At 48.0% G+C, this 13,835-nt stretch overlaps 1 protein-coding gene across 1 annotated transcript; it reads right to left on the minus strand.

The window, feature by feature from the left end:
- Positions 1–1,228: 1,228 nt before the first annotated feature.
- PGRMC1 (progesterone receptor membrane component 1) lies at positions 1,229–9,323 on the minus strand. The gene is made up of 3 exons (XM_081964297.1): positions 8,871–9,323; positions 4,695–4,850; positions 1,229–3,516 (listed from the first exon to the last, which is right to left on the minus strand). The coding sequence occupies exons 1-3, from the start codon at positions 9,205–9,207 to the stop codon at positions 3,413–3,415; spliced, it is 597 nt and encodes a 198-aa protein (XP_081820423.1). The 5' UTR covers positions 9,208–9,323; the 3' UTR covers positions 1,229–3,412.
- Between the last annotated feature and the right edge of the window lie 4,512 nt (positions 9,324–13,835).

The raw sequence follows: 13,835 nt of genomic DNA on the forward strand, positions 1-13,835 counted from the left end.
GGGGGCACAGGGAAAACACTTTAAACTAATTTGTTGCCGAAATCAGGGCTCTTGCCCTTTAGGAATTGTGGCGATGTTCATGGAGGGAGGGAGGACAGCTCATTCCACACTTACCTTGCCACTTGACATCACCATTCCTGTCTAATAAGTACCCGGGCAACGCCGGGTTATCAGCTAGTGGTGGAATAAAATGTGGATTTCCCCCCCACCCACCCACCCCAATTCCTTAGATAAGTGGTTCCTTTAAAAGTTAGAATCCAGAGACGTTTCTGATAGTTCAGTTTTCTTCAACCTAGCCATCTCCTCTGCATGCAGACTTCAGTTCTCAGAACTCCCCGGCCAAGGCGATCATTGTGGAGGATTCTGGGAGTTGAGGTCTACCCATTTCGAGGGGGCTACTAGGTTGGGAAAGAGCTTTATGCGTTGACGAACGGCCACCTCTGCTGGCTGGGGAATTCTGGGAGTTGAAGTCCGTAGGTCTTCAAATCACCAAGGTTCGAGATACCCCCCCCCCCCCGGCCAATATTGTAGCACCTTTTATTTATTTTTTCAAGAACGTCTCTCAGCCTAGGAGAAAACAGCCAGTAGCTGGCGTCCAGGTTTATATTTAGAAGGGGGTCCAACTGTCTGCAAGTCGAAGGTGGGTTGGGGTGAGCCACACGTCTCATGGGTGTAATAAGCGACTAATCTACGGGGCACCTACTCCATTACTTAGACTTGACACCCCCTCCTCCCCCAAACAGAGCGCTTTATGATCTAAAAGGGCTTTGAAGAAGCTTGAAGACCTTGCTGTCTCCATGGCATCACATTTAAGAGCCGACTTGCGGTTGTGTTAAGAGTGTAAGCCATTCGGAATATTGAAAACTGAAGCAGCGTAGAGAAGAGGGAGAACCGGTAGTAAAAACAAATGCTTAAAAAAAAGTTTTTAAAAAGTGCAACAATCAGCTACGCCGCGCGATCGTCGGGACTTTTTTTTTACTTTTTAAAAGCATTTTTTTACTACTGGTTCTGATGCACCGGTAGAATTTCACTCCTGGTTTTAAGGCTGCATTTGGCACCGAGCAACGTGCTGTGTCTTCCAAGAATTTGAAAAGGGCACCAATTAGCTTTACATCCCCAGCAGTTCAAATCCCTGAAAAAGAGATTCCATTCTAAGCACCTTTCTTTCCCATGTGATTTTGGAGCGCAGACTTCCGTACCTCCTCTTATTAAATCCAAGAAAACCACATTGGTAGGAAGAATTTTATTTCCTCGCCTTTAAAAACAAAGCAAGTACGACCATCCCGCCTTTGGATTCGAAGCATCGTTCAGCATCAACTCTGCAAGAATGGTGACTTTAGAAAGAAGCGTTTTTTTAAAAATTAGCTTTTTGTTAATTATCCTAACAAAGCCCAGAGGTAGGTCACAACATTTCAGCCAGTTAATTGTCTTTAGGGCAACAAGCAAAACAGGCAAAGATCTTCGAAGAAGGTTGTACATTTGGGGGGGGGGGGGGGGGAGTGGGAAAAGGCAACAAAAATCTAAATCCTGTACTTTCGATTTACAAAGGTAAGAAGTCTGAAGTCACAGTATTTATTGCTTGTTGTGAAAAGTAGTGTTTTTTTAGAAGCAAAGGAGAAGAGGTCTCTCTTGTTTTAGAGCAAAATGGGGAGTATATAAAGAGGGTGGAAAAAGAAACAAACTTGGGAATAACTTCCTTGAAACATGTTTCTGGGTTCCATAGTCCTTTCCTACTTCCTTAAATCCCGCCCATTCCACCGCTGCGAACGACTGCACAAAATGACCGAGCCTCAACTGCACCCCAAAATGTACCCAAGAGTTAGTAGAATATCTGGGCAGTGGATCCATCATCCTAGAGTGAAACTTGGGAGTTAATATCTGAAATCAAGAAAGTGGGACTGCTTGCGCACGTCATTAAGATCCTGCTAAGATCTTCAAGCTGACTAATTATGAACCAATTATACGATGATCGCATTGCAGCTAAGCCGGGGGTTGGCAACTTTAAACATTCAAAGAGCCACAAAGGTCCTAACCAGAAGCCCCCCCTCTCCCCCGTTCAATTCTGGAGCCAACCGGAAATCCGGTTCCCCCACCAGTCTCCTAGTGCAGCGTCCTTTTTCCTCTACCTGTCCTAACCGAAAGCCCTATCCATTGTGGTGCCGGCCGGCGAAAGGGAACTGCAGCAGAGGGATGAAAGAGCCACACTGCGGCTCCAGAGCTGCAGGTTGCCGACCCTTGAACTAAACCAAACTCGTTAGATATGCACCGCAGTCAAGGAGCCTAGTCGAAAGATGAAAACTTTCCTTCTCAAAAGAAAACGATTTTAGCTGCATTTCCCTGTTTTTGGAGCCGCGCCTGGAGACTTTGATATTTGCAGTAAACATGGAGCCTCCTCTCTCTACAGAGAATTAAGCTGAGCAGCATGCCTTCCATCAAGCCTGCCTGACCCAGGAGGTTAACAAAACACAACCAAGGCCACATTCTCAAGGAGCCTCCTTCCCAAGAACAGCGCCTCGTCTCGTTGCGCCCAGTGAGGTCACATTCCATACTAATTCTTATCTTTATTCTACCCTTTTGTAATAAAAGTATTGCCTTCTTTTTTTAAAAAAAAATAGAAAGTTGTTTTGCTTCAAAGCTAGTCAGTTGGGTGTGAAGTATCTCTATAAAAACCACTTTTCAACCGCTTCCAATGAGCTACATGAGCTAGGATTAAAAATTAAAACAAAAAAGATAAAATAAAACCACCCACTACATTCTGCATTCCTAAGGATCGGATATGAGATAACCCCCTCCTCTCCCTCCCGGCAGAAAATGCACACGGGAAAGGAATCCGTGTGAAGGACGAAGTTCAGTCAAAGGATACACAAGCGATGGGCAATCTTAGGAAGACAAGTTTGTATAAAAGGAAGAAAGATAGAGAAAAGGGCTGGGAAGATACAGGGACCCTTTCTGAACGCCCACCAACCCAAAGGGGGTTGAAGGACAGGGCAGTATCTCCTACAAGGAGGTATTTTCTGGTCCAGGGTCAACCTTCAGACATTGCAACGTCCGTTCAACAGGTCCTCAAAGAGTGACACCCTGCAAAGTGCCATTAAGCGAAAGGGAAATCCTACGGCCATTGCTTGGCTGGCGAGGTCCTTTACGTACCACCAACCAGTTATGGCCATTGTTCTACTGCCCGCTGAGCCCCGTGGCCCGGACTGGAAAAAGTTAGCACTGAAGTTACTTAGGGACGTTGATTAAAAAGGGCAGCGTTGAGAGCAATGTCATTGCAAGTAATAATATGTCTAAAAACGGCTGATATAAGAAGGAGTAAAATAAGAGGGGGGGGGGGGTTGATAAGATAAAAATGTCCCTTAAAAATTAAAAGCAAAGAAACCATCTAGCATTGGGAGGCTCCTTGCTCCGTTCGCTAATCATCCTTGCGGTGTTTCGCATCTTTCGTTTCTTCTTCGTCGGAATAGACGGTCGGTTCTTCCCCATCCTTCAGCAGTTTGCCGACGTAGTGATATTTAACTGAATAAAGACAAATCCCCCCCCACACAAAATAAAGAATTATTATGTCAATATATTTGTACTTCGTATCAAATTCCACCCTCCCCAAGGAACACAGTATTACCAACGTCAAAGCCAAAAGGAAGCGGTTTTGTTTAGATTCCACAAAAAGGTGGATGGCCTACAAAGAATAGTCTTCGACTTGCGACGAACAATTGCGCTTCAAATTTCTGTTGTTAAGTGAGACCTTTGTTATGTGAGTTTTGCCCCGTTTCGCGACCTTCCTTGCCTCCGTTGTTAACTGAATCACTGTATTTGTTTAAATAGATCACACAGTCGTTAAAGCGGAATCTGGCTTCTTCCCCATTGACTTTTTGTCAGAGGGTCTCAAAAGACCCCGGGACACTGCAACCGTCTTAAGTACATGCCAGTTGCTAAGCGAATTTCAGTGCCGTTGTAACTTCCAACAGTCATTGAACAAACGGTTGTAAGTCAAGGACTGCCTGTTGATTTCCCACGACCATTGAACTCTTGTGCTACTGGTCAATCTCTTTTGGCTACAATGCTAAACAGATGTACAGATTTACCTAGATAGAGGCAGAGATTTCTCTCTCTGGGCACAATGAGTACATATCTGCTGAAGAAAACTCCGCACTGGTGACAGGAAGGGCATTCGGGCAGTCAACACTCAGTTGCCCAGACTCTGATGGCACGCTTGCCGGAAGTGGCACGTGGAGCCATCTGTCCAGGCACACCAGCCGTCGCCCATTGCTATTCCGGGTTCTGGGTTTGCGCACTTCCAGAAACTGGAAGAGCAGCTCCCTGGCACGCATGCTGGGAAGTTGAGCTTCTGGTTTCCGGAGCATGAATACACAACGGCCAGCTAGTCTTTGTGTGCGCATTCGTGCCAGAAACTGGAAGACGCATGCGCGTGCTGGGGACCTGCTCGTCTGGTTTCTGGTGCTCCCTCCACATGTGCGTGTGCTTCAGTTTTGGTACTTTGTGCCGAAAAGGTTTGCCAACATTGCCCTAGGGAGCATCTCTTCTTCCCTCTCCCAAGGCCACTTTCCACATCCCATTTCCAAATCCCTAGAAACTTTTCCTTCTGTCTATCCATCTTTACAGTTATGCTCCCTCTTAAAAAACAAATGCCCGGTGGGAAGTGGCCCTTAAGGCTGGACAAAGTTCGAAATACTCACACGTAAACTGCTGCTCCCAATCACTCAGAGTTTCTCTCTGCGTAGCGTCCAGATCCGAGAGATCGTCGTACTCATCTTTCAGAGCTTCTTTATCGAGGCAGAAAGTAGCGAGGCCACGGGAAGCGTCTCTTCCAGCAAAGATGCCGTAAGGTCCCTCTGCAGAGAACAGCCCAGGGTTACAACAAGAGCAATGGCACTTGGACTTCCAGCCCTCTCTAAGCGGTTTACAGAGTCGGCCTCTCGCCCCCAACAATCTGGCTCCTCATTTGATCCACCTCGGAAGGAGGGAAGGCTGAGTCAATCTTGAACCAGTCAGGATTGAACTGCTGACACTGGGCCGAGTTAGTCTGCAATATTGCATTCTAATCACTGGGAGGGAGGGAGGGATGGAGGGAGGAAGGAAGGGCAATACCACTTAGACTTATATACCACTTCACAATGCTTCACATCCCTCTCGGAAGGATGGAAGGCTGAGTCAACCTTGAGCCTGGTGAGATTCGAACTGCCAAATTGCAGACAGCCGGCAGTCAGCAGAAGTAGCCTGCAGTCCTGCACTCTAACCACTGCGCCAGAACAGGGGCCTTCCTGTCCCTACTTTGAAAGTCCTGTTACATTTGGATCCTCAAAATTTAAACATTTAACGTTACAAAATGCAGCGTTAAGCAACTTAAATATCCGGACAAGGCGATGTTTATTAAACCCTAACAACTGCAAACAATAGTAAAATTTATAAAGTTTAGCTTTAAAAGGCATGGTTGCAAGAAAGAGCACCAATGACGTACTTCTAGAATTCGGGTTGGAAACCTTTAGCTTTGTGAAGATTAGTCTATCAACAAGGCCGTGCAATCAGCCAGATGTTTAGACTGCATCTGGCCTTTTTTATCCAGCTCTGGAGCCCTTCCTTGTGATTAGGGTTCGTAATAGCGAAGCAAGGCAACCCAGGTGGGATAAAAGCTTACTTCGAATAGTTTGCAAGGTTTGGTAAACATCTCAAGATGAAGGAACGGAGAAACCTGTTTGGCCAATGCCAGGTGAGGAGGTTTGCCTGGAGCTGTTCTGGTTTTCTTGCTCCTTACCTAATCTCTGAAAGGGAGAACTGGAGGGGGTGGGCGGAGGGTGGGGTGGGGGCCCTTCGAGGCAAAGCTGTTTGGCCTTGTGCAATGCACAACTTCCCTCCTCCCACGGGGAAGGCGGAGTGGCGAAAGGCAGTTCTTTGGCACCACACAAAGGACAACGTTGCAGCCTTTCGATCGCCTTCTTAAAACCTGGGGGATAATCCCCCTCCAAGAACAAGTCCTGCTGGTTAGACGACGTGGAATTTGAGATGGAAATTGGAGGGGGAAGGCAGGCAGGCGGGCTTGCTTGCTTGCTTGGCAACAGCGCCTGGCCCAGAACGGCATGTTTCCTGCATGCACCCGTCCTAAATTATATATTTTAACCGTATGAAATACTCTTCAACGGGGAGGCCCATTTCCACTTTCTGTGGTTGCCCATGGAACAATCCACGCTTATCTCCCCCAATTTCCACTTTCCATGGTTGCCCATGGAACAATCCACGCTTATCTCTCCATTTCCACTTTCCGTGGTTGCCCATGGAACAATCCACGCTTCTCTCCATTTCCACTTTCCGTGGTTGCCTATGGAACAATCCACGCTTCTCTCTCCATTTCCACTTTTCATGGAAAAATCCACCCTTATCTCTCCATTTCCACTTTTCATGGAACAATCCACGCTTATCTCTCCATTTCCACTTTCCGTGGCTGCCCATGGAACAATCCACGCTTCCATGGTTTCCCGTTCCCAGGGAAAGGCGATCACTCCCTGCTACTCCACCCGGAACCCGTTGGGTTGATTCACACAACCGCAAAGGCTCAAAGGCGCCACGTGGTTTTGCCAAGAACAGCGATCACTACCTGAAGGAAGACGCTCCCTGATGGTTTTCAAGCTGGCTGGGAAGCTTTTGTCTCCCGTGGTTTTTCGATATTACAGCTTGTTCCCGAGCAACGGCAGATCGGATCACAGCCATAAATATTTTATGGGGAAACACGAGCCACTGGTTGGGATCACATGCACGCCCCCCCCCCCCAAGAGCCTTCCTTGGATTGCCCATGGAACAATCCACGCTTATCTCTCCATTTCCACTTTCCATGGCTGCCCATGGAACAATCCACGCTTATCTCTCCATTTCCACTTTCCATGGCTGCCCATGGAACAATCCACGCTTATCTCTCCATTTCCACTTTCCGAGGTTGCCCATGGAACAATCCACGCTTATCTCTCCATTTCCACTTTCCGTGGTTGCCCATGGAACAATCCACGCTTATCTCTCCATTTCCACTTTCCGTGGTTGCCCATGGAACAATCCACGCTTATCTCTCCATTTCCACTTTCCATGGCTGCCCATGGAACAATCCGCGCTTATCTCTCCTGCATTTGTTTTACGTGCTTTCGAACTGCTAGGTTGGCAGAAGCTGGGACAAGTCACGGGAGCTCACTCCGTTACGCGGCGCTAGGGATTCGAACCGCCAAACTGCCGATCTTTCTGATTGGCAAGCTCAGCGTCTTAGCCACCGAGCCACCCTTTCAAAGGTGGCTTACAAGGATGTAAGAACACCATATAAAAGAAATAAGAAGAAAAATAAAATAATAAACCCCCACCCATTATTAAAAGGCAGATGCTATTGGGCTCCTGATTATTGACGGTAATTTTAAGTTCTGTGGACATTTTAGACCTCAAAAGAATTTGCCTGACTCTGGCCGAGTTATTATCTTTGCCCCTCTTGCACAACAAATTTGGAAATGCTTTGTCGGGCCAGAGTCCATTTTCCAACCAGGTCAGTGTTTGGAAGTGACATTTTCAAAGCGACTCTGCAAAAACTATGCCTGGATGATGATGGTGATGATGATTGACTATTCATTTACACAAGAGTTTCAACCTCCAAGGGGCACCTTCCCAGAACAGACAATCTTGCTATCTCGTCCTTTGCAGGAAAGGCAGGTACATTCTGCATGGCTGGATGTGCCTAATGTGCGTGCATGTGCGTGTGTGTGTGCGTGTGTGTGTGTGTGTGACCTGGCCCGTGAAAATTTCACACACACAAAAAAAATGGCCTTAGACAGCAGGGAGCAGAAAGAGGCATGTGTGTGTGTGTGCAAGTGTGTGTCTGTGTGGGTGAAAGTCTAATCTTGTTCTTAAAGTGTAATCTGACAACCATCTCGTGCTTGTGCCATTGACCTCTCCCACCTGATTAGGCAGGGAAAGTATGCTGCAGATCCCGTCTAAAAGAATTTCGACTGGCAGGATCTCGGAAAGGAGGATTCTCGGCTGTTGTCCCAAAAGGGAGGCTGGACCCCCCCACTATTCTGGCCTTCCAGAACAGTGTCCAGGCCTGGCTCTGCCCTTTGACCTGGTGTGTGTGTGTGTGTGTAAGTAAAAGAGTGCTATGCAAACATGGGGGGGGGGGGGATTGGTGGCTTGAAGGAGCCCCCACCGCCTCCTTCAACCATCTTAAATTCCAGTTTTTTAAATTCTATTTTAAAATTCTCTCTCTGGCAGCATGGTTTTTTTATTGCTAAAATGCCCGGAGCTGCTTAGCTGGGAAGAAGGGTGTGTAGAAATCTGATAATGAAAAGAAACCAGAGATTGGATCCTAGATCCACCCCACTAAATACTTCTAATTTAACACAGCAAATCCTCAAATCCAAAGGAATCTACTTCTGAAACTCTCCCTCAGCATAAATCCCCCCCCCCCTGGCAATCTGGTTGCTAGTTAGGAGATCCTCTCTGGGCCTTTTCTGGCTGATTGCAAGTTGGGGGATCCTTTCTGGCTGATTGCAAGTTGGGGGATCCTTTCTGGCTGATTGCAAGTTGGGGGATCCTTCCTGGCTGATTGCAAGTTGGGGGATCCTTCCTGGCTGATTGCAAGTTGGGGGATCCTTTCTGGCTGATTGCAAGTTGGGGGATCCTTTCTGGCTGATTGCAAGTTGGGGGATCCTTTCTGGCTGACTGCGAGTTGGGGGATCCTCCCTGGGGCTTCCCGGGGCCCATGGAGGTCAGCCTCTCCCCCCACCCGGGGCTCTCGGCGGCGCTCCTGTGCGCGCCCGGCTCCCCTTTGGGGCTGAAGGCGGCTGGGGTAGGGGGGCGTGGGGTGGGTCTCCGCGGGGTCTGATGCTCACCGGGCCCGTAGAACTTGCGGCCCCGGCTGACGTCGAAGACCTTCCCGTTGATGGCCATGAGGATGCGCGGGTCGGCCAGGCCGTCGAAGGGCCGCAGCTGGGCCAGGGTGAAGTCGCGGCGCTTGAGCTTGGGCGGCGGCGGCGGCTCCTCTTCGCCCTCGGGCTGGGCGCGCGGACGGTCCCCGCGCACGATCTGGTAGAGCAGGAAGAGGCAGAGGCCCAGCAGGCTCAGGTTGAGCGGGGAGCTGACGATCTCCATCAGCAAGCCGGGGCTGGGCGCCTCCGAGCCTTCCGCCGCCGCTGCCCCGCCGCCCGCGCCCGCCTCGTCCACCGCCATGGCCCGGGCTTTGCGCGCGATGCGGCTCCTTAGGATCGCGGAGGAGGAGGAGGAGGCTGCTGCTGCGGCTGCTGCTGCTCTTGCAGGATGGAGGACGGAGGCTGAGCGAGCTGGAGTCCCGGAGGAGGAGGCGGAGGAGGAGGAACCGGGGCGGTGCGCAAGGAGAGGCGGGTCGGCTGGGTGGAGAGGTGGAGAGAGGCGGCGCGCGCGGCCGGAGATCGCCCGGAGAGGATCCACCCACCCACCCGCCTGGCCTTGGCTCCGTTTATCAGCCGAGATTGAAAAGGGGATCGGATGGAGGGGCGATGCAACCTCGGATTCAGTTTTGCAGCTTGCTTGGAGTTTCTTTAGGGCCCCCACCAGAAGTCGGAGGTCTTTAGGATAGGATGGGATGGGATGGGATAGGATGGGATGGGGTAGGAAAAGATAGATAGGAAAAGAAATAGAATGAAATAGAAATAATAGAGTAGAATAGAGTAGAAGAACAGAACAGAACAGAATAGAATAGAATAGAAGAACAGAGTAGAGTAGAATAGAATAGAATGGAGGCCTTTGAACTCTGGTGCTGGAGAAGACTCCTGCATTGAGTCCCTTGGACTGCGAGGCGATCCAACCAGTCACTCCTAGAGGAGATCAACCCTGACTGCTCTTTAGAAGGCCAGATCCTGAAGAGGAAACTCAAAGACTTTGGCCACCTAATGAGAAGGAAGGACTCCCTGGAGAAGAGCTGGGAAAGATGGAGGGCAAAAGAAGGAGGGGATGGCAGAGAATGAGGTGGCTGGATGGAGTCACCGAAGCAGTCAGCGTGAGCTTCAATGGATTCCAGAGGATGGTAGATGTCAGGAAGGCCTGGAGGAACGTTGTCCATGGGGTTGTGATGGGTTGGACACAACTTCTCAACTAACAACAATAAGAATAGAACAAAACAGAATATCAGAGTTAGAAGGGACCTTGGAGGTCTTCTAGTCCAACCCCTTGCTCAGGCAGGAAACCCTATACCATTTCAGACAAATGGTTGTCCAATCCCTTCTTAAAAACCTGGTTTATATTTTCAAAAGATTAATACTCAGGTTCTGTTCAGACACGTTGGGGACAGTATGTTTCCTTGTTAAGCAATACTATCAATAATGGGGACTATTCTTAGCTCAGGGCTGAGATGAGGGCTTTCTGAGCTTGGTGGTTTTCTTGCGGACATCTCATGACCCAACTAGGTAACGTCATCAGGGCTAGCAAGGCACCAAATCTTCATATTGCCGTTGAAGATAGTCGAGTCCCTTCCTTCGAATTAAAATTTTAAATAAACCAGGGTAAAACGTTTAATCCACAACGACGCTGCTCAGAGTTATTCTTTGAGTCGGTGTTGTAAGCAAATGAATGAATAAATTCTTTTACTCCGAACTCACATCATCCGCTTGATGTGGCCGGCCCTGTTGCAATCAAACCTGATTGGCAACGTTGGAACTATCTGAGTGAACATCTGCATACTCTCTACATGCAATTCTCTTCAAGGCTTTTGCAATATCGATCCCGTAACCTCAAGGCTGTTTCTAAGTTGACCTCAATAAGGGGAAAAGCAAAATGCCTTTCAATGAGAATTTAGGGGAGTGACCCTATTAACCTGCTCCATTCATGCTGGGCCCTGAATGATCCCTTCCAATTTTAGTTGCAAAGTCATGTCCGACCCATCGCGACCCCACGGACAACCTTCCTCCAGGCCTTCCTGACATCTACCATCCCCCGGAGTCCATTTAAGCTCACGCGGACTGCTTCAGGGACTCTGTCAAGCCACCTCCTTCTCTGTCTTCCCCTTCTTCTTCTACCCTCCATCGTTCCCAGCATGAGGCTCTTCTCCAGGGAGTCCTTCCTTCTCATTAGGTGGCCAAAGTACTTGAGTTTCCTCTTCAGGATGTGGCTTTCTAAAGAGCAGTCAGGATTGATCTCCTCCAGGACTGAATGGTTGGATCGCCGTGCAGTCCAAGGGACTCACAGGAGTCTTCTCCAGCACTTCTCAATTTTCACATACCTATCTTCTTTTTCTAGTTTATTATCCCCCCCTCCCCAGTTACCTGTTTATCCAGTAGTTGCAATCATGGATGTTAAAAAAAAAACCACCATTATAAATATAAATATGGCTTTTCTGGACCCCTCACGACATGGGAAAGCTGCAAAACGTGAGTTGCTGTGATTGTGGCAGCGTAGAAATGTGTTTAATAAATCAATAAAATATTTAAAGGTTCCTTGGCACTCACCGTATTTATCTATTTAGATGAATTCAAAGAAATGCAATGCAAATCAGTGTGACTTTATTTGCTACCTATGCTATATTGCCAAAAGTATTCGCTCACAACTGCTTCTGATTATGTGGATGGGTGAGCGAATACTTTTGGCAATATAGTGTATCTCGTAGCAAATGACTCTGTTCGCATATTCCTTGTCCTGTTTTGAAACATTTACCGTATTTTTTAAAAAATGAACAGTAAACTAGCATATAGCTCAGGAGTCTTCAAACTTTTTGAACAGGGGGCTGATTCACAGTCTCTCACACTGTTGGGGGGGGGGGGCAGACCAGCTGGATGGGCGTGGCTAGGTGGTCATGTGACTGGGTGGGCATGGCCAATCTAGCCATCCTGTTTACCTTTGTCCTTGCTGTACTTGCTCAATCCAAGGAATCTATTTACTTAAGCCCCCCCCCCCCAAAGGGAAAAAGAGCACAAACTTTCTTGCCACTTGCCTAACTTCATTACAACTGACCATCTCAAAACTGAACTATGAGTGTAGAGTAAAGGTCCTGACATAATCCAGCCTTCATTGGACACGAAAACATACGATGAACAGTTGCAGGAACCGGGCATGGCTAGTCTAGTGAAGAGAAGGACCAGGGGAGACATGAGAGCAGCCTTCCAATATTTTAGGGGCTGCCACAGAAAGGAGGGGGTCAAACTATTCTCCAAAGAACCCGAAGGCCGGACAAGGGATAATGGATAGAAACTGAACAAGGAGAGATTCAACCTAGAAATAAGGAGGGACTTTCTGACAGTGAGAACAATCAACCCATGGAACAGAAGTTGCATTTGGAAGTTGTGGGAGCTTCATCACTGGAGGCTTTCAAGAAGAGACTGGACTGCCATCGGTCAGAAATGGTGTAGGGTCTCCTGCTTGGGTTGGGGGGGGGGTTGGACTAGGTGACCTACAATGTCCCTTCCCTGTTAATCTGTAAAACTCTGTGCTACGCAGATTTTATAACTGGAATTTTAGTTCTGTTCTTTCCCCACACGAGGGAGTGCTGGAATTAATGAAGGACGATTCGAGATTTTTTTTAATTCAATGGGGTAAAAAAAATTGCAAAATGCAATTGCCTTGCTTTATTTGTGGTATTTTGCAGTCGGAGAAGAAGGGGGAAGGGAGAGAGAGAGGGAGAGAGATCCACAGAAATACTTATTTATACTTAAAAAAAAATAGCTTAACCACTGAGTGGAGGCCCATGGAAGGATTTCAGTAGTAAACAGTGCAGTTTCCCAACCAGGGATTCTGGACAGAAAAGAACAAAAATTATCCAAACATCTGGGCAGGGAGATTGCTGGCAGAGAGGCAGCAGATAGGGTGGGAGCGAACTAGCCAGCCATCAATGCATCCAATCATCCATCCAATCATCCAGGCAGGCAGGCAAGAAGGCAGGCAGGCAGGCAGGCATCCAGTCACAGATTCATCCATCCAATCATCCAGGCAGCCAGGCAGGCAGCCAACCACCCGACCACCCACCAACCCACCCATGCAAACATCCATCCAATCATCCAAACATCAGGCAGGCAGGCTGGCTGGCAGGCAGAGAGGCAGCCATCCATCCATCCAATTATCCATCCACTCATCCAATCGCCCAGGCATCTTGGCTGGCAGCAAGCCACCTACCCGACCACCCATCCAAACATCCATCTAATCATCCAAACATCAGGCAGGCAGGTAGGATGGCAGGCTGGCAGTTAGGCAACCAGCCAGCCAGCCAGCCAGCCATCGATCCATCCATCGATCCAATTATCCAATCATGCAGGCATGCTTAAAAATGGTATTTCTTGCTGTTTTAAAAAAACCAAGCTTTTTTTTGCAACCTGAAGAGGAATGCCATCTTCTGGCCAAAGCAGGTATTGCGATGGTCAAAAGGAATAAAGGTCTTCAATGATATTTTCAGGTTATTATCCTGTATATTTATTAACTCTTTATAAATATTAATAGGGCGACAGGAAGCCGATTTGCTGTAACAGGAACGGGAAAAGAAATCCTAATTCAAAAGCTTCAAGCCAGCTTACGAAGGCGTAAGACTGCCTATTAATATTAATAAAGTTTTAATAATTATGAATAACCACCTTAAAATATCATGAATAAAGTTTCTTTTGGTGGCTGCTATACCTGCTTGGGCCGCCCTGTTTTCCCGCCCTTGGCGTTAGTGTTGAAGCCATCGTAGAACTTTTAGAAACTCAGTTTAATGTTTTTGAACCAGGATTCTTTCTTCACTCCCTGTTGTTTGGCTCCTGGGCCTCCCGTTGCGCTATTAATATTAATACTAAGGCGTTCAATAATAAAGATACACAATGATCATATTTAAATGCCATTAAACAGGTGGGTGGGTGGTGTCT

The sequence above is a fragment of the Natrix helvetica genome (genome assembly GCF_964273705.1).
Source record: "Natrix helvetica genome assembly, chromosome: 11".
Lineage (NCBI taxonomy): Eukaryota > Metazoa > Chordata > Lepidosauria > Squamata > Natricidae > Natrix > Natrix helvetica.

What these genes read in the sequence shown, in the direction of transcription:
- PGRMC1 (XM_081964297.1), bottom strand. Translation starts at nt 9,207, where the DNA reads ATGGCGGTGGACGAGGCGGGCGCGGGCGGCGGGGCAGCGGCGGCGGAA. An exon ending in CCGCAAGTTCTACGGGCCCG is followed by an intron (nt 4,851 to 8,870) that starts GTGAGCATCAGA and finishes TGTTCTCTGCAG; the next exon opens with AGGGACCTTACGGCATCTTT. An exon ending in TTGGGAGCAGCAGTTTACGT is followed by an intron (nt 3,517 to 4,694) that starts GTGAGTATTTCG and finishes GTCTTTATTCAG; the next exon opens with TTAAATATCACTACGTCGGC.